The sequence below is a fragment of the Ursus maritimus genome, unplaced genomic scaffold (assembly GCF_017311325.1).
Source record: "Ursus maritimus isolate PB19 unplaced genomic scaffold, ASM1731132v1 scaffold_1, whole genome shotgun sequence".
Taxonomy (NCBI): Eukaryota; Metazoa; Chordata; class Mammalia; order Carnivora; family Ursidae; genus Ursus; species Ursus maritimus.
In genome coordinates this window covers 67,585,822-67,607,204 of record NW_024423343.1, presented here as the reverse complement: position 1 = coordinate 67,607,204, position 21,383 = coordinate 67,585,822, and the positions used below count along the sequence as shown (strand labels likewise).

At 35.2% G+C, this 21,383-nt stretch overlaps 1 protein-coding gene across 2 annotated transcripts in view; it reads left to right on the top strand.

The window, feature by feature from the left end:
* Window positions 1-21,383, top strand: part of SLC4A10 (solute carrier family 4 member 10) — a 214,739-nt gene that overhangs the window by 62,231 nt on the left and 131,125 nt on the right. For both annotated transcript variants that reach the window (XM_040644562.1, XM_040644559.1), the window contains exons 4-5: window positions 11,310-11,448; window positions 19,026-19,186. In XM_040644562.1, coding sequence (XP_040500496.1) covers window positions 11,310-11,448; window positions 19,026-19,186 — 300 coding nt within the window. The remainder of the gene's footprint in view (window positions 1-11,309; window positions 11,449-19,025; window positions 19,187-21,383) is intronic.

Here is a 21,383-nt window from a genome sequence, read left to right as displayed (position 1 = left end):
CTTCCTTTGGGCTATTGAGATTATTTTGATTCTCCATTGATTTGTACTATTTGTACAATTTCCCAATTATTTTTCTCAGAGAGGCACTACCATCAATATCTCCTTGTTTCAATCACTGTGTATAGTTAGGGCATTAAAATCCTCCAAATGCCATGTACTTCAGCCAGAGGTAGAATGACTATTGTCGAGACTGTGTAAAGAAAATACTCTTGGGTATCCTCATGTGTGTGATATAGGATGGTTGTCTCTGCATCAGTGGACAGAGAGTGGAGGTGTAAAAGTGTCCTCGACATTTTAAGGTCAGTTTTTTTTTTTTTTTTCCCCATGAGGTGGAGTCTAGGAATGTAATAAAGAGACAATTAGGTAGATTTTTCTCATTCGGTCCTTCATCTGCTTATAGTTGGTCCAGATTCCCTCTTAGATTCTGAGAATGGATTACATATGTTGGACTTTAATCGTTACTTTGAATTTTCGTTATCTTCTAGTATTTGAGAAAATATGTTCATATCAACCTACAAATGCTTAGTAAACAAACATAAATAAACTTGTTCCATTTGCTTCGGACATCCCCCCCCCCCATTGCTGGATGCAGTGTGTCAGCTTTTCAGAACAGTGGTTCTCAACATTGACAACACCTAGGAGTTTTAAGACCATATTAATGACCAAGCTCCATACCAATCAGAATCTCTGGGGGGGAGGCTAAATGTAGGTATTTTTTTAAGTACCACTAGGTAATTCTAATATGCAGCCAAGCTTGAGATCCATTGTTCTAGAAACTTTGCTATTTAAAGTGTGGTCCGGGGTGCCTGGGTGGTTCAATCAGTTAAGCGTCTGACTCTTGATCTCAGCTCAGGTCTCGATCCCAGGATTGTGAGCCTGCATTGGGCTCCACACTGCACATGGAACCTACTTTAAATATTTTTAAAAATTAAAAAAAAAATAGTGTGGTCCATGAGCCAGCATTACTAGCATCACATTTCAGCTTGTTAGAAATGCAGGATCTCAGACCCTACCCCAGACATTTCGAATCAGAATCTGTACTTCAATAATATACTTAGGTAACTTACATATACACTAAAACTTGATAAGTGAAGCTCTAGAACATTCCTTGTCAAACCCTGTTATACATTAGAATCATCTGAGGAGCTTTAAAAAATATTGATCCTTGGAGGCACCTGGGTGGCTCAGTCAGTTAAACGTATGGCTCTTAGTTTCAGCTTGGGTCATGATCTCGGGGTCACGAGATGGAGCTTCATATCGGGCACTGTGCTCAGCATTGAATCTGCTTGAGATTCTCTCCGTCTCCCTTCCCCTTCCCCTTTGCCCCTCCCTCCCACTTTCTCTCTCTCTCTCAGATAAATAAATAAATAAAATCTTTAAAAAATATTTATGCTGGACCCCACCCTCAAAGACTTTAATTAATATTGGGTATTTCCTTAGACAATGGTATTTTTTTTAAAGTATCCCAGGTGATTTAATATCCAGCTAGGATCAAGAACCATTGATCTTTTTTTTTTCTTTAAGATTTTATTTATTTATTTGACAGAGAGAGAGACAGCCAGAGAGAGAGGGAACACAGGCAGGGGGAGTGGGAGAGGAAGAAGCGGGCTCCCAGTGGAGAAGCCTGATATGGGGCTCGATCCCAGGACTCGGGGATCATGCCCTGAGCTGAAGGCAGACGCTTAATGACTGAGCCACCCGGGTGCCCCTATTAACTTTCTAAAAAAGAAATAACACCTGAAGCAAATATGCTATATAAATGTAATTTCTTTTTTCTCCTTCTTGAATATATATAGTCATGTATAAGATAAAGACTGCATATTAGTGTGAACAATAGCATTTAAAAACTGAGGCATCCTATTTTTTAAAAGACTTTATCTTTTAGAGCAGTTTTAGGTTTAGAACAAAGTTGAGAGGAACGTATAGAGATTTCTTATATACCTCCTGCCTCCACATATGCAGAGCTTCCCTCAGTATCGGCATCACCCACCAGAATGGTATATTTTTTTTTACCAAGGATGGGCCTACATGAACACATCATAATCACCCAAAGTTCAGTGGTTTACTTTAGGGCTCGCTCTTGGTGTTGTAAATTCTGTGGGTTTGGACAAATGTGTAATGGCATATATCATTGTTATAATATCATACAGAGTATTTTCAATGCCCTAAAAATCCTCTGTTCTCAGCCTATTCATTCCGCCTCACACCCCCTGCCAAACACTGAACATTTTACTCTTTCCCTGGTTTTCCTTTTTCCAGAATGTCATGTAGTTGGAATTATACACTCATGTAGTCTTTTCAGATTGGCTTATTTCACTTAAGAATATGCATTTGAGGTTCCTTCATGTCTTTTCCTATCTTGATAGATTATTTTTTCTTAGCTCTGAATTGCATTTCATTGTTTGAATGTACCACAGTTTATTTATCCTCACCTACTGAGCAACTTGGTGGTTTCTTCCCAGTTTGGGCACTTATGAATAGAGCTGCTAAAAACATCTGTGCACAGGTTTTCTGCAGACATAAGTTTCTAATTTCTTTGAGTAAATACTACGGAGTGTGATTGCTGGGTAATATGGTAAAAATGTATTTAGTTTTGTAAGAAACCACTTCTAAGTGCCAGTACCATTTTGCATTGCCACCAACAATGTATGAGAGTTCCTCTTGTTCCACACCGTTGCCAGCATTTGGTGTGGTCAGTATTTTGGCCATTTTAATAGGTGCACAATGGTATCTTGTTTTACTTTGCACTTCCCTGATGACATACGATGTGGAGAGTTTCTTCATAGGATTATGTGCAATCTGTTTATCTTATTTAGTGAGGTGTCTATTAAGGTCTTTGGCTCATGTTTATTTGTTTATTCATTTGTTCATTTATTATATTCTTCTTTCTTTATTAAGTTTTTATTTTATTTCCAATACAGTTAATACACAGTGTGTTATATTAGTTTCAGGTGTACGATATAGTGATTGAACACTTCCATACATCAGCCGGTGCTCATCACAACAAGTGCACTCCTTCATCCCCATCACCTATTTCACCCATCCCACCACCCACCACCCCTCTGGTAACCATCAGTTTGTTCTCTATAGTTAAAAGTGTTTCTTGTTTTGTCCCTCTCTCGCTTTTTTCCTTTGCTCGTTTGTTTTGTTTCTTAAATTCCACATATGAATGAAATCATATGATATTTGTCTTTCTCTGACTTATGTAGCTTAACATTATACTCTCTACCTCCATCCATGTCATTGCAAATGGCAAGATTTCATTCTTTTTTATCAATGAATAACATTCCATTGCATATATATACCACTTCTTTATCTATTCACCTATCATTGGACACTTGGGCTTCTTCCATAATTTGGTATTATAAATAATGCTGCTATAAACATAGGGGTGCATGTACCCATTTGAATTAGTGTTCTTGTATTTTTTGAGTAAATACCCAGTAGTGCAATTGCTAGATCATAAGGTAGTTCTGTTATTAACTTTTGAGGAAACTCCGTACTGTTTTCCACAGTGGCTGCACCAGTTTGCATTCCCACCAACAGTGCAAGAAGATTCCTTTTTTCTCCACATCCTTGCCAGTACCTGTTTTTTCTTGTATTTTTTATTTTAGCCATTTTGACAGATGTGAGGTGATATCTCATTATAGTTCTGATTTGATTTGATCCTCCTGATGATGAGTGATGTTGAGCATCTTTCCATGTGTCCATTGGCCATCTGAATGTCTCTTCAGAGAAATGTCTGTTTGTGTCTTCTGTCTTTGGCCCATTTTTTAAATTGGGCAGTTTGTTTTCTTATTGTTGAGTTTTAAATGTTCTTTGTGTATTTTGGATCACAGCCCCTTATCAGATATGTCTTTTGCAAATACTTTCTCCTACTCTGTAGCTTGTATTCTTATTCTCTAGACATTATCTTTCACAGAGCAGAAATTTTTAATTTACTTTAATTTTTAAATAATTTTTAAGTAATTTTTAATTTTAATGAATTCCAGCTTATCAATTCTTTATTTCATAGATAGTGTCTTTGATGTTGTATCTAAAAAGGCACCACCATACTGAATATCATCTAGGTTTTCTCCTATGTTAAATTCTAGGAATTTTACAGATTTGTATTTTACATTTAGGAATATGATCCATTTTCAGTTATTTTTTATGAAGGGCATAAAGTCTGTGTATAGATTCATTTTTTTTTTTTTTTGCATGTGGATATCCAGTTGTTCTAGCACCATTTGTTAAAAAGACTATCTTTGCTCCATTGTATTGCTTTGCTTCTTTATCAAAGATTAGTTGACTATATTTATGGGGTTTATTTCTGGGGTCTCTGTTCTATTGATCTATTTGTCTATTCTTTTACCAATATCACATTGTCTGGATTACTGTCACTTTATAGTAAGCATTGAAGTCAGGTAGTACCAGTTCTCTAACTGTTCTTCTTTTTCAGTATTATGTTGGCTATTCTGGATCATTTTCCTCTCCATACAAACTCTAGAATCAGTTTGTTGATGTCCATAAAATAACTTTCTGGGATTTTAATTAGATTGCACAGAATCCCAATCACATTGGGAAGAACTGACATCTTCACAATATGAGTCACCCTATGCATGAACATACATGTACTGTTTTTTCAGCTCCTTCATTATTTGCGCTGCATTTTAAGATTAATACCCCTGCCCTTTCAGCTAGGTTACTGTAAGACATACAAGAGAGAATATATGAAAATAACTGACCTATAGAAGATATTAATAAATTAAAAATCTGTTTTGTCTTTTTTCTCTCTTTTTATAATCTCACCATAGTCAACTACTATTTCAATAAAACAGAGTTTAAAGGTTAATGACCCATTTCTGGGGGCGCCTGGGTGGCTCAGTCGTTAAGCGTCTGCCTTCGGCTCAGGGCCGTGATCCCAGAGTCCTGGGATCGAGCCCCACATCAGGCTCCTCCCCTGGGAGCCTGCTTCTTCTTCTCCCACTCCCCCTGCTGTGTTCCCTCTCTCGCTGGCTGTCTCTCTCTCTGTCAAATAAATAAATAAAATCTTTTAAAAAATGACCCATTTCTGAATATAAAAGAATTATGATCATTTGTAAGATTCTTTAACTGTTACATTGAATGAATATTCCTTGTGGGACTTAATCATAACTATCGTAACTATTTCTGTCTTACACCATCTCTTTGAATTTATTCAGTGGGTCTAATTGTTATCCTGCTCCCGAATGAGAACACTGGTAGGCTGCTCCCCAGCTTTTCTAGTCACTTTTAGGTAACTCAAAGTCCTCTAATCAGTAACTAAAATATTTAGTCTCGTGTAATAGTGAAAGTTTCAACTTGGCTTTAACCATAAGGCTTTTTCCTCTTTTCTTGCCCAGGCCTGCTGCAGTTGAGGAAAGAGGATGTAGTTGTCTTTTTTTTCCCTCCTACCTTCAACTTCTTTTTCCAGATGCTCCATCATTGTCCTAACTCTGGTTTCTGATCCCGTCAGATTTGGAGCATAGGAAATGAAAAGAGCTAAAGGGGGTAGGGCAAGAAAGTTTTGATTTAACTAGTACTATTGCAAGCTGATATCACACTCTCTAGGCTTAATAAGAATTTGAATTTACTCATTCTTCCCTGGAGGGTCTCTCACCAACACTCCCTTCTGCCTTATTATTTACTCCTCCTCATCCCCTCCTCCCCATAGGCATTCAGCTATAGTGACAGATTCTTTCTGCTGAGTCTTGTCTCTGCTGCTTGGCAGCCTCTTGGACAGGATCAAAGATAAGCCTACATTCCACATTCTTTTTCTCTCTGGGTCTCTGTCTGTCTCTCTCTCCTGTGGCCCATATATGATTCACAGAAAATACACATACTCTCACTGCCTTCATAAATACTAGAAGAGTATGTTACCTAAGCAGCAATCTCAGCCATCAGCAGCTGGGCAGACTTTGTGTTTCTCAGGCAGAAATCATACCCCAGTCCATTCCAGGAAGCATATCAAGCCCTTCTGATGCCCTTGGAGCTCTGCTTGCTTGACTTGAGGGAGGGGCAGACACCCCTCTTCCCTGCCTTTGTAGGGGAGCAAGGAGACTTGGGACTCACATTATAGCTTTCTCTGAAAAAATCTTGTCCAAAATATGTCTGTGTTTTCAACTTATGACTCTTTTATAGCCTTAGTATGGATGAAGAATTAGATAACTAGGTTTTTAGGGACATGGTTTGTAAATTCTGTTTGTAGTCTTACGTCCTCTTTGTAGATAAATACCTATTGGTTCTTGGTGCTTTGGCTGAAATATTTATTTTATTAATCTTCCACCTTATAAAAGAATGAGCTAATTAGCATTAATAGCAGTAAATATATTATTTCAATTATGTAAATGAATGAAATGTAGGACTCTAAACGTAGGACTCTAAATGAACAGACTATATATAACTTCAAAAAATATGAGCAAAATTTTAAAGTTCAAATGAAGATGGAAGATATTATTGATCTGCAAAGACTGAAGACATGAATTTGAAACAGAACCATTAAAATAGTCACTATTTAACAATTTCATAAGATAGATTATCTGAATATTGATTTACCTAAAGTACAGCAAAGATAAAGAGGAAGAAACAAGGATACAGTAATTCAGAAATGCATAATGGTAAACATGTCATTTTGTGAATTTACTCTCTTGAGCTAAATGTCATAGAGCATAGAGCAAAAATGTCTTCATGACAGTAAGATCACATATGTAAAATGTAAATTTCCTGATTCACTTCTGCCATTGTACTTGTTATGTTGTTATGAAAAATATATTTCTCAACTTATTTATTGACTATTCTCCAGAAAGTGCCTAAAAAATAGAGAACTTTGGAACAGGGCCGACAGAAAGAATATTTTCATTCATGGTTAGGAAAAATGTACTTAAGAACATGGTATTAATATGTAATTATAACAATATAAGTAACATATCTAATAATGAAAAGATGAACTTTAATAGGGAATTTGCTTATTTGCAATTATGATTCTATTAGGGATTTTCTTCCAGTATTGTAACTCTGTAAGTTTGATTTTCTTAACTAACCATTTATTGAAAATATAGTCTATATTCCAAATGGAAACAGCTTATTTATTTCTTTCTGATAGTAAAGTAATACATGTTCCCTGGAATTCTGGTACTATTGAACATTAGACAAGCCAAATCCTGTAGTCTTATTCAGTTCTTATCGATTCTATAACATCTGGCATTATTTACCTCTTGTTCTTTTGAAATCCTTTTCAAACATGGCCCCTGTTCTATTACTCTCTCCATCAGCTCTACAATCTACAAGGGCAGAGATTTTTTTCTGTTTACATCAGTCTAATTCACTGCCTAGAATAGAACCTGACATATGGAATGTACTCATTAATTAATATTTAATGTATTGATCCTTTTACGTATCTGTCTATTCCTTTTCTGATTCTTTTGTTAACCCCTCTTCCTTCTCCCAAATCTGAAAGCTGATTATTTCCCCAATGTTGACTCTTTTTCTCTCCCTATTCTTTCGAGTCCTCATTCATTATAATCATATGACTTCTCTAAATGCCACCCACGTCTCTATCACTGACCCTGTCCTCTTTTCCAGAATCAAATCTCCAGCTTCCCTGTGACTATCTTTATATGTTTGTCCCAAAGTCACCTCAAATAAAGCATATCTAAAAGTTGTTTTTTGAGCTCTCAGTCTGTAATAGTGCTTCTCATTCTGACAACCCTTCTTTTTCTCTAGTTTTTTTTTTTTGAGAAATAATTGACACACATCCCATTTAAGGTGTACAGCATGATGGTTTGATTTACATATATTGTGAAATAATTACCAGAGTAGCTTAATCAACATCCACCCTCCATTATCTCATATAAACACAATAAAAAGAAGAGACGGAAAAAAATTTTCCTTGTGATAAGAACTCTTTTTTTTTTTTAAGATTTTATTTATATATTTGACAGAGAGAGACAGCGAGAGAGGGAACACAGGCAAGGTGAGTGGGAGAGGGAGAAGCAGGCTTCCTGCCAAGCAGGGAGCCCGATGCGGGACTCGATCCCAGGACCCTGGGATCACGACCTGAGCAGAAGGCAGACACTTAACGGCTGAGCCACCCAGGCGCCCCCCTTGTGATAAGAACTCTTAAGATCTACTCTCTTCACAACTTTCCTAAATATCATACAGCAGTGTCAACCATAGCCATCATGTTTACATTACATGCCTGGTATTTATTCATCTTATAACTGAAAGTTTATACCTTTCAACCACCTTCTTCCAATTCTCCCAGTAGCCCCCCTCACCTGCCTGTTGCCCCTGGTAACCACAAATCTCTTTTTCTATGAGTTTAGTAGGTGCCCTTTTGTGTGTGTGTGTGTGTGTGTGTGTGTGTGTGTGTGTGTTTGTGTGTGTGTGTGTTTGTTTCTTTTTTTGTTTGTTTTGATTTCACAGATAAGTGAGATCATACAGTATTTATCTTTCTCTGTCTGACTTAATTTCACTTAGCATAATGCTTTCAAGGTCCACCCATGTTACAACTCTCTTTTAATCAATGGCACTATTATTTTCTCATTCTCCCTACTTCAAGTTCTAAATCTATTTTGGCAGACCTATATTATTATTTTAACCATCACCAGTACCACTAGCATTAACATCAATCATCATCAGTAATATTTATATAATGCTTTATAATCTGAAAAGCATTTTTGCATGCATAATTTTCTCTCTCGGGACTTGTCCCTACCTTTTTCCAAGAGACTAATTTTGACTATTTAAAATATTTAATTTACTATTGTACAATCAATTTAAAATTACTATCAAGATAAATGTAACTAGGAGAAGTACAGAGTGCTGTGAATTGGGATAACAGATGCCTAACTTAATTGTTTGCATATGAATGTGCTTACATGTGTGTTTGTGTGTGTATTTTGTAAGGCTGTTTGGATAGGCTTGCTGAAGTATATTACATTGAAGTAGATGCTGAAAGATATACAGGAGAGCTAGAGAAAACAGTGTGTGCAATGGCCCTGACATGGACAGGAGCATGGTATTTTTAAGAATCCAGAAGAAAGCTAATGTACCCTGAATGGAATAACAAGGGAAAGAGTGCCAGAAGATAATGCTCATGAGATAGGCAGGGTCTAGGGCCTCACCACAAACATCTATTTATACAGAAAGTATTATGCTCTATTTTATTTTATATTATTTGTCTATTTTTCACTTTTGACTTCTGAAATCCTCAGTTGTGATTATTATAACCTAATCTTGTAAATAACATTAATTGGTTTATTTTCACAAAAAAATTTAATATAAAATTCAATAATCACTATATGTTCGTTATTGATGTACTCATTCTTTTGTGTTTTTTAAAATTAATTAATTTTAAAATATTTTATTTATTTATTTGATAGGGAGAATGAGAAAGAGCACTATAAGCAGGGAGAGAGGCAGAGGGAGAGGGACAAGCAGACTTCCTGCTGAGCAGGGAGCCTGACAGGGCCCTGGGCATCATGATCTGACGCTTAACTGACCGAGCCATCCAGACACCCCTCTGTTGTATTTTTAAAAAATTCGAGAATACCAAATGTCTTGTTGGAATAACATTGAATTTATGAATTTTTCCACTATTGAACCTTTCCATATTTATACATTCATTCATTTATTTAGGTTTACTTTTATATCATTTAATAAAGTTTTATAATTTTCATCACAAATGTATTACATAATTTTAAAAATTTGTTCCTAGATAACCTTATATTTTTGCTTCTAAAATAAATGGAATTTTTTTTCCTACTAGATTTTTAAATAATTTTTACTACAGCATAGGGATAGAATGGCTTTTGTATTTTGTGTCCAGCAACCTAGTAAAGATATCTAGGTAAACAATCAGATAATCTTTTAAAAATACAAACCAAAGAGGAAATAATGAAGGCAAAATCCCCATGAATTCTTTTTTTTTTTTTTTTAATCCTCAGAGAGTGAAAGAATGGACAAATAAAGTTGGGAATATTTAGAGTAGGGGATAATCGGAAAGGAGGTGAAGTTATAGCTACTGGAATGGAACACACTTGATGAGGAGAATGGAAGGGAATTTAATGATCTTTCAGAACTTCCCCTGGAGTATTCCTCATAAAGGAAAAATACCTTGATGTGCCTCTCAAGCTGTGACAAGTGCCTTAAATTTAATTGACCGCTGTCTTGCCATTCTCTGCTAGGTGACTTCTACCACCAATGCTTTTAACCTTAAGAAGTTTATCAGAAACGCAGGATGTCTTCAGTGCCTTCATCTCCTACACACAAAAAAACCTATTAACACCTTTGGATGTCTTCCCTACCCTCTTTTCTGTAGCCATCACACAGTGGAATGAGTGAATGCCACCTCACGGGTAGCGTGGGCAAATAGGTCAGAATGGACTAACTGTCCTCGAGTAGTCCCTGTAAAAACAGGAACCCAGTTAACTGAACTGAACTGGAAACTCTAAGGCCAACTAGCTGGACTGGAAGCCTTGTAGGAAACACTGTCAATCTATGTCCCCAAATTATATAGGTCTCCACTCCAGAGCCCCCCAAATTGTGAAAACATGTTCTTTCCAGGAACATCATGTGCACTCTTGAGATTGTGTGTGTTGTGTCCAAACCACACATTATTTTGCTCCCCTACCAAGAACATAGTGACTTGTGCCATAGTCATGGTCGTAAGAGATCTTTGAATGTTTAAGCAAACACCACCAGTAGATGATGTAGCATGCAGATGATTTTGGGTTTGGTTTCCATGTTTATAGCATTCTGGGAAAGGCAAAACTATAGGAGTGGTTGTCAGGGGTTGGGGAAGGGGCAAAGGTGTGACTATAAAAAAAGCATCACAAAGGAGTTCATGGTGAATTACATCCGGTGTAGTTTTAGTATAAGTGAGTTTTATCGTAGTCTGTTCTTCTGAATATTACTGTAAAGTATAGCATTTATGATGAGAGAAAATGTGTGTATGTGTGTGAGGGAGATACAGAAATAGTTTCTATGATAAGTATAAATAAGCCAAAAATAATCATAACATTTAATATTATTTTTGATAATATATATAATCTTATATTTGCATATTACATAATTATGCTCCCAAATTGTACTAGACTTCATGTAATGCTAAATTTAGTTTGTCTTTTTTCTAAATTTAGTTTTAATTTCCCAAGTCTACTCTAGATGACTGTTGTAGTTGGGGGGGGTGGCAGGGAGTGATGTCGGGTGGCAGGGGGGGTGGCAGGGAGTGATGTCGAAGTTGGTGACCAGGAAATTTTAAGCTTGAAGTCATGGTAATGCATGTTCATGTCTCTCACTTTCTATAGACACCCCGTCACAGCGAGTACAGTTTATTCTTGGAACTGAGGATGATGATGAGGAACACATTCCTCATGACCTTTTCACAGAACTGGATGAGATTTGCTGGCGTGAAGGTGAGGATGCTGAATGGCGAGAAACAGCCAGGTGAGGATTTTTGTTGAAGGGTGAAGGTATACTAAACAATGTTCATGCTATCGGAAAAGAGATTTGTAAAGCCATGATTTTGCAAACATCCATGCGTGCTGTGGATTTCTGAAATTGCTCATCTGGCCTGGGCATATCCTATAATGGGATATGGGTCAGAATGAAATCTGAAGGCAGCAATTATAGTAAACAGTGACACAGAGCCAGCAACAGCTGCAGCCTGAAAGATAAACTGTAGCATAATTTGTGTGTCATCAGGAAAACAATAGGTATCTAAAAGTAATTTATTTCTATCTTTTCAACTGTTGGCCTGTGCCCAAACTAGTGATAGTATATGATAATTGGAGTGTGCGACTTTTTTAAAGAAAGGGAAAACATTATAAGAGGCTTTAGATATAGTCCTGGATTTATTTATGTACTATTTGGTGAAGGTAAAAATATTTTGTAATGTGTTTCTAGGCTATGTATACATTTAAACACAGTGTTTTTTCAAAATAACTTCAAAAATTACTTTTCTGTCAACTGTAATTAATATTTCTATATTGCCATATAATTGATGAATTACTATAAAACAATCATAAGCTAAATTTTGCATTTACTTTTCATTCATTCATTCATTCTTAACTTTTTGCTCATTCATTTAACAAATATTTATGGAATATCTATTATGTGCCAGGTATAAGGGATAGAGAACAACAAAAATCTTAGACCCTGCCTTTAACAATCTCACAGTTTAATGAGGGATTTAGACAAGTAAAGTTGTAAATACTGTATAATGAATGCATGAATGAATGTCCACAAGGAATTGTGGGCACACCAAGGGTTGTCCTTTAACCACCGCTTCCCAAATTTTAATGTGAATACAAATCACCTGGGGTCTTGCTGAAATGTAGACTCAGTACTCCTCAGGCATGGAATCTCAGATCCTGCATTTCTAATAAGCTTCCCAGCTGATGTCGCACCAATGTTTTTGGTTTGAGGATCCCATTTTGAGTAGCAAGGATCTAAACCAAAGGGTGAAGGAGAGGGATCAAGATAGCTTACCTGGAGGGGCACCTGGGTGGCTCAGTCAGTTAAGTGTCTGCCTTCAGGCTCCCTGCTCAGCGGGGAGTCTGCTTCTCCCTCTGCCCCTCACCCCGCTCATGTGCCTTCTCTCGCACTCTCTCTCAAATAAATAAATAAAATCTTAAAAAAAAAAAAAAAAGCTTTCCTAGAGGAGGTGATCTCTGAGCTGGCTCTTGAAGAGTGAGTTGGACTTAGCTAGGAAGAAAAGCAAAAAGGGTGGTATAGGAAGAGGAGGCAGGATATGCTTGAACGCGTTTGACTTTTTTGTTAGGTTCTCCCTTCCATGGTCATACAGCTCTTGTTGTTAGAAATCCTTTCTGTTGGCCATAGTTGTTAGTGGCCGGGGGATTGAATGGCCCTCTGAAAACCACGGTACACCCCTGGGTCATATGAAACTTGTAGTTGCATTTAATCGTTGCCTTAACTCTACCCAGAGTTAGTGTGAAATTAAATGTTCAGTCATGATAGTATAAATAATACTGGGTTAGTTAATTCTTGTTTGATATATTTTAAATGGTCTTTACAGGTCCCTTTTACTTAAAAAATACTAGAAATAAATAGAAGAAAATTAAAATGGCTATTACCTAGTTCACCTCTGTTAACATTTAAAAAAATAAAATGAACTGCTAGAATTTAAAATTCCAAAAGTATAGAAAGATAAAAAAGCAAAAGTATCCTCTACTCTTGTTCACATTACCTCTCTTCAAAGGTAATCACTATTCTTGTATCTCTTCTCATAAAAATTTTAATACCTAGATCTGCATGAAAATGTATGCCCTTTTAAAATTTATACTATAGGGATTATATACAATGTTCGTGCCTCACTTTTTCATTTAATGATATATTTGGAGCATTTTCCATATTATCAATACAGATTACTCAATCTTTTTAATGATTGCATTACCTTTTACAATATGAATGAACTTTATTTAGCCACTCTTGATAGGGATTTAGGTTGTTTTACACTTTTGCTACAAACTTTGCTGCAGTGATCATTCACATGTATGTTTTGGTGTTATTTTGTAGGCATTAGGTAAGGTGAGTTTCTAACAGTGGAACTTATGTACCAATGACAGCAGGCTTTTAAATTTTGATAGATATTGCAAAATCGCCTTTATAAAATGTTTTGGTAATTCATACTTCTCTGAACAGTGTATGAGAGTGCTTATTTTCCTCAAACCCCTGCAAGACTAAATCATCAAACTTTTACGTTTTTTTTTTTTTGCTAATTTTATAGATGAAAAATAATCTCGTTGTAATTTACATTTTTAAAATTATTGGTGAGATTGAACATCTTTTCAAAAATATGCTTTAATTTTTTTCCCTGTAAACTAAGTTGTTCATTTCCTTTACCTATTTTATGTCAAATCATTTTCTTTATTTGCCTTTTTTAGTACTTTAGTGGTATGTTATTCTGTCTGGATTCCCCTTTTTAGAAAAAAAATCATGTAAGTCAATCACTTTCTTTCTGAAGCTATTATAATATATTAAATATAGAACCAAAGTTGAAGTAGTTTTTATATGACTTGGTAGATTTTAAGATTAAGAACCATCTATCCTGTTTTTTTCTTCCAACTGCATCAAAAACTAAGTGCTTTGGACTTCTTCATGTATATAATATGATGCTCATCCTTTTTATTTGATGACAGAAAAACAATATATGGTAATCTTCTCCACCAATTAGCATTATGACTTTTGCTCTCCCATGATTAGAGTTGTTGATAGGAATTTAAAGTGCAAACCTCCCTGTTTAAGGCTGGAAGCATCTGTCTTCAACTGGTTAGAGAAGTACTAGGTATTCCTGGATGGCAGAAAGAAGGGATATCTGTTAGGTATGATGAAGTTCTGGTTAGTTTGAGTCTCTATATTGCTGAAAGGTATTTTTTGGAAGCATTTCTTTTATATTCCTTTCTTCACTGTCATCCTACATGATAGAGCTGAGAAGTAAGATTGGAATGTGTATTTTGTCAGGAGTAACTCCTTTATTCTTAAAATGGCTGGTGATTTTTCATCTTCCAGATCAAATAGTGATCTGTTCCTTTTATGCAGTAACTTCCTTGTCACTTGCTCACTCTCATGAAGCTCTGTTATGGCAGAACAAGACTAGACTCTAGCCCTTCCACTTCATCAAAGTTGAGCAGGTAGGATTTTATCATGCTCTCATGGATTCACCTGAACAACATGTTTATCCTGAACCACCAAAATGTATTGCTGTTTATTTATAAAGAAAAGTTGATCCAGTTAATTATTAGTATTCTCTAATGTTATTAAATAGGACCTGTGTTCTTAGCCATGCTTCTGGAACCCTATGCATGGTACAGCTATTTGAGGTTCAAGGAGACATCTGATGAGCAATCAAAATAGTAACAGACATTGAAGAGGAGGGTAACTGAATTTTGGCTGAGACACAATACGTCAGGGAAGAACAGAGCGTATTTATTGAGGATTTAGAAATGTAGTGAGTTTTAAGGTGGCAGAAGTAATTTGTTCTGGTTACCCTAGTTCATCTAAAAAGACTAATTTTAGTTAATTTAGGACTCCATCTGATTTTCCAAATGCAATTTGATTCTAATAAATCATTAGCATAACTATTTGAAGCATTTCTTTCTTTTGATTAGTATTCCAGGGGAGATTAATAATTTTCTACCCTAATAGTAGAAATAAAAAGGATATTTTATCAGCACATTGCACCTGTCACATATCACATCTTGAATAATTCATGCCCACTGTTGTTGCCAAGTAAAACTTAAGCAAAGTTTTAGAATTTGAAGCTAAATTTTTGAATCATAATTATTTAATAAATGTTTGTGAAAACCAGCTGTTCACTTTTAAAAACCCTAAAAGAAGCCATATGACAAGGGCTAATGAAATCAACACAATTACAATGTCCTGCTTATAAATAACATATAATGTTATTAATAGAAAAGCATGCAAAGATACCACAGCTGTGCAATTACGAAGACAACATGTTTGACTCGCTGTGGTTGCCCTTTAAAAGTGCTTCCCACAAATGAGCTCAGGAGAGGCAAAGCAGGGGGTAGCAGTTGGCCTCTGGTACATACATGGTAGTGTCAAAAAGGATTATTGCATCAAAACAATTTTATTGATGCTGTGAAGGCATTTGATATTCAAAATTAAGAAAGGTTAAGTCATCATCAAGATTTTTCCATGAGATGTGAGATGTGAAGATAATATGGATTAAGAACAGCCAGGGGCACCTGGGTGGCTCAGTGGGTTAAGCACCTGACTTTGGCTCAGGTCATGATCTCAGGATGGAGCCCTGTGTCAGGCTCCCCTCTCAGCGGGGAGTCGGCTTGTCCCTCTGCCCCTCCCCCTGCTCCTGTGCTCACTCTCTAGCTCATAAATAAATAAATAAATAAATAAATAAATAAATAAATAAAATCTTTTTTAAAAATCTCTTTAAGAACAGCTAATATTTCTAGGTTTGGATATATTTCACTTTCCCTTTCCCCTTAAAATAGGCATTTTATGATTACATATGTTATTGTCTAGCCTCCACCCTAACCATGTCCCTCCTCCACCATCGGTAGCCTCAACTCTACCCAAAAGAGATTGTTTTCTCTTAAGAATCCATAACTTCTCCCAAGGCTATAATTTTGGATGATATTTTACTTTCTATTTGGGTAGAACTAGAGAATAAAAATTCCTAGAAAAGTTAAAAGAAATTAGTAGGAATAGAATAAACAGAAGGAGTTAATTTCTAAGGAGAACATCTATTTCTAATTTACAGAAGAATTTTATTTTGTAGATTTTTAATATGAGTATTGTAGAAGAGATTATCATCTCTTAATCCTCAAAGAATTCATGAAACACCTATTTTATGTTGTTGCTGTTTAGTAGAAAGAGATTCCAATGTGTTAATCATGGATGAAAACAGATCCAGACACACTGTAGGAAAATCAAATAATCTCAGAGTTTAAATCTGCCCATTCCCCCCCCCCAGAAAATGTCATACAATTGGCCTATAGTTTTGATTTTTTTCATTGTTCATTACATCTCATTTATGCCTGTGAGACTCTTGTTTGCTATTCGAACAAATGTCAGCTGAGTTTATTTGAAAACTGGAATAAATTACAGTACTTTAGGTCATTAACTGCAATCAGGCATTTTGCAACTGTCTATTCAGTGACTACAAATCTTTAAACAGGATTTGGTGTGTTCCCAGACCTCTTAATTTCTGTCTTTGAAATATGAAATGTAATAAAGAAGCAGAAAAGAGAGATACTTATGTATTTGTGTGTGTGTGTGTGTGTGTGTGTGTGTAGAGAGAGAGAGAGAGAAGGAGAGAGAGAATACATGTATAGGATAGATATATAATTTTTAATATAGTCTTTTAAAAATAATTATTTAAACAGCTCTTAATGTTTTTGGCATCATTCTGGAGTTGGCCTAAAGCACTGAATCTTGAAATGTTTAGAAACTTGGTATTTGTAACTTGTGAGTTTCTTTTTGTGGAAAGTATCTTATGCTTCTTCCTATAATATTCATAAAATCTATGGCTAAATCAAACTAACATCCATATATTTGGTTATCTTAACTACCAAACCAGAATTCCCAGAGATTCCATTCTTTTCTGAAAGACCAAGCCTCCAATCTGAAGGAAATTATGCTAAAGGAAGGAAGATCATAAATCTAAATGTAAAACATAAAGTCATACAAATTTGAGAGAAAAATATAGGTGAAAATCCTAGGAGGACCCAGGACCTAGATGATGAATTTTTAGACATTATATCCAAAGCACAAACCATAAAAGAAAATATTCATAAATTGGACTTCACCAAAATTAAAACCTTTGTGCTGTGAAAGACCCTGTTAAGAGGATAAGGACAAGCTATAGACAAGGAGAAAATATTTGCAAACCATATATTTGACAAAAATATTATATATAAAAGATGCAAAGAACTCCCAAATTTCAACAGTATGAAAACAAATCAATTAGAAAAATGGACAGAAGCACAGTCTGGAAGTGACACATGTAATTTCTGCTCACAATTCATTGTCCAGAACTAGTCAATAGTCATATGGTTTCACCCAGTCAAAAGGGAGCCAGGCAGTGATATCCTATTCTCTACTAGATAGAGAGGGACAACTAGCTGATGAACAGTACTAACGACAATCACATGATTTATGAAGTATTATGGCCCTATCAAGGCCTGAAAATCATTAAGAGTCACTAATGTGAAATATTCCCAACTGTATACACAAAAATATTGTATAAAATTGCCACCATTGAAAAAATGCTGTCAGTGATTTGGGGCTTAAATATGTTTTTTCAACCTTCAAGTATCTTACAAACTTATGAGAGGTATAGGTATTCCCTGTCTGTCAACTGTTGGCAGGCATAGCTGTTCTTCCCTATTGGTTTCCTTTTCATTTCCTCACAACTTTTTGCTTCCTGAACAGTGAGGATGGATACATAGCTTTCTTTATCTTTCTTGGAACTTTGCACATTAATCATTCCGATTAACCCTTTTGGTTAGTTATTTTTGGCTGATCCACTGATTCCCTAACTAGTTTCTGTTGGAGTTAGATCATTTGATTACATACAACAATAATATAGTATTTTAGAGAGAATTTGAGTGATATTGCATGGAGAGAGGAAGTTAGAGCAAAAATGACTAAGGAGAGGAGAAATGAGGAAAATGGCAGAGGGAAAGGGAAGGGAAGCAATTTAGGCTTTATTTAAGATTCATTAAAAATGGAGGAATTAAACTGGTCATCTATTAGGATTAGAGAACAAGTCCCTAAAAGAATAAGAGATATAGTGCTTGTGCCAGACCAGTGGAATTGCTGGTTTCTCTTTATTCTTTCCATTTATCTTAGTTAAACAAACTCAGATATTATTATTCATTTCACTCTAAGAAGGCAGTGTCTGTCATTTGGCGTCTTGACATCAAGGCTCTTCTGTTCTCCATCCAGGCAAAAAGGCTCAGGGATTGGAGCCTAAGCTCCATTCTTATAGGTTTCTGTAGTCTCTAGGAAATGACTGCAATCACTAGATTTCATCCAAGCAGACCTAATAAGTATTTTTCTTATAGAATAGGCCCAAAATTATACTAGCCTTCCTAAAAATCGATATTCCATTTTAAGACTTCCCACTGAAGAAAAATGACTATTCTTTCATTTTCTTTTGCATCTTTTTGAATTGCCATTTTCCTTCTATGAAGTATATTCTGTTAATTCTACAGCAGATTTGTTGTGGCCACTGAATAAACATTTATATTAAGATATTTTCTCAGAGATCAACAAACTAATAAAAATAACATTTGAGTTTTTCTTTGTCTTTACACAACTTCCAATGACAAAAAGAATGCTTGTTAAATGGAATTAAAATGAAATAAACCAAATGACTTGAGCTAGTTTTTACTTCCAAACCCATAAAACCATGAAGCAATGTGAATATCTTTCTGTTACTACTTTTTATTCTTGGGACAAAGAATCATTCATCTACAATAGAATATTCAGTGTGCTGATAATATTTATTTGTGTAGGTGGTTGAAGTTTGAAGAAGATGTGGAAGATGGAGGAGAAAGGTGGAGCAAACCCTATGTGGCTACTCTTTCATTGCACAGCTTGTTTGAGCTGAGAAGTTGTATTCTGAATGGAACTGTGTTGCTGGACATGCATGCCAACACTTTAGAAGAAATTGCAGGTATATATTTTTTTCCCTTAGTCTATTTTACTCGTATGGGTATAGCTGATTTTTGTTATTCCTTTTTCCTTATAATTCTCTGTATGTGTACCTTTGGAAAATTAATTCTTATGATCAGCATATGAGAGCTTAAAATTAACTTTCTCCTACTCCCTCGTTTAAGATAAAAGAAGTTGAAACTCAGAGAAATGTGGTCCAACTTGTCACTGGCACATCTAGAACAAGAACCTAGGTATTCTGACTCCCATTTAATATATATTGTTTTTCACTATTGTGCTTAATTAAGCTGTCACCATAAAGAAATTGAAGGAAAAACCCATAAAGCTAGAGATGGAATTTTTTAATATTCAAATGCACGAAATAATCAAATAAAAAAAATCAGTTCATAGGGAAAATGTTAATTTAGAATAAAACAGAAAGGTATGGCCATTTATTTTAAACTGAATTAAAACTCATGAATTCCAGAGGATGCCAAGTGATGCAGTTGAGATTATCTTGTAATTTAATATTATGACTAACCCCTGAGATGAAAGATTTGTATTAGAAGTCTGTTATGTCCATATAACACAAGGAGCTATGCTTAGGAAGCATCTTACTGTTACTCTGAAAATAGAGGAAAGAACTCCAGTATCTTTTGATCTGGAAGACAAACACATTTTAGTAAAAGCAAAATAATAGAAAAAAGAGTTTTGAAAGAGTATAAATGAAATAGTTAATGGAGATTTTAAAAATAAAAATAAAGCAACGACACAGGCGGTTTTCAAAAATTTCTAGTTTGGAAAAAAGAAAAGCAGTTCCATGTAGAATTTATTTGTAAAGTAGAAAGACTTAAGGGAAACTTTAATGTCTAAATTATATTGTAGTAATGGAAAAAAAAAGCCCTCCAAAACTCTGTGAATGTTTTTTTGATTCCAGAAGTGAAAGAATATTATACAAAAAAATAGACATAATTTAATCTTCCAAATAGTCTCATGAATTAAGTGTCATTCCCATTTTTCAGTAAGAAAATAGAAATTCTGCAACTTTCGGGGCCCTTGTTCCATCTAAAGGCCTCTGACTATAAGCTATGTGTTCCTTATATTACACTACAACCACTGTCTGAAGAAAGAGAATGGCTTGAAGTGGATGTTGCCCACATTTTAATGATAGTTTAATTACTTTAAAAATTATTTATTTGGTCATTGGAGCTGATAGGCATGCATACATTGCAATATGCATGAAAAGAAAAGTAAATATGGAAAGATATCTTGGCCTACAATATTAAGCAAAAACAAAATCAAAACAGAAAAAATGGGTTAGATAGACCTTCTTTTCCTTCTTTCCCAGAATTTCATACTACCCCTATAAAGAGCTTTCCCTTTAAAATACATAACTAGAAAAAATAAAATACATAAATACATAAATAGAGCCAAAAAGACTATATGAAGTTAAATACAGTATATTTTTCAGAAAAACACAGATACAGTGATGGATAACACTAAATCAAGACTTAGAGAAAATGGTTAACTTAGGAATTAGCAAACTTCTTGTGAATGCTGGCATAGTAACTATCCAACTTAATTTCCTAGCTTTACATTATGGGGTCCTGCTGATAGCCCATAAACTTTTTTATGTTTTAATTAGGAACCAAATGACATTTTCATGGTACTTTGCAGTTTAGGAAGCTCTTTTTAGTAATTCTCTGCTATCTTTTTGATATTCAAAACAAAATTGAGGGTTAGTATTATGATTGTTTATCCTTACTTCATAAATGAAGAAATGAGATTCAGAAGGTTAAAGGTCTTGCCCAAAATAAGAAGTTTATTTATGTCAGTGATGGCATTACCTTTGAAAATGGATTAATCCAAATAACTTTTGGACTGGCTGTATCTAATGAAACTGTCAGATTCCTCAACCTGGCAAAATTAACCTCAGAAAAACCCTTCATAGTTTTACCAGGTTTTAAATGTCTTAAAGTATGTAATTTCTAATGCTTTCTTTAGAAATTTACTTCTACCAGGAAATCCTCCCATGAATTTGACAGAAACTCTGTTCATCTTATCACCTTAGTTCAGTTTTATTGTCTAAATTTATGTTTCCTTTCCCTACTGCTGCCCCCTTCCCTAAGCTCAGTTCTGTAGAATATGGGAGGGTTGTTAGCTGTGTTAATTCTTGCTCTTGAAAGCAAATTACATTTTCTGAGTCTATCCTTACAAAG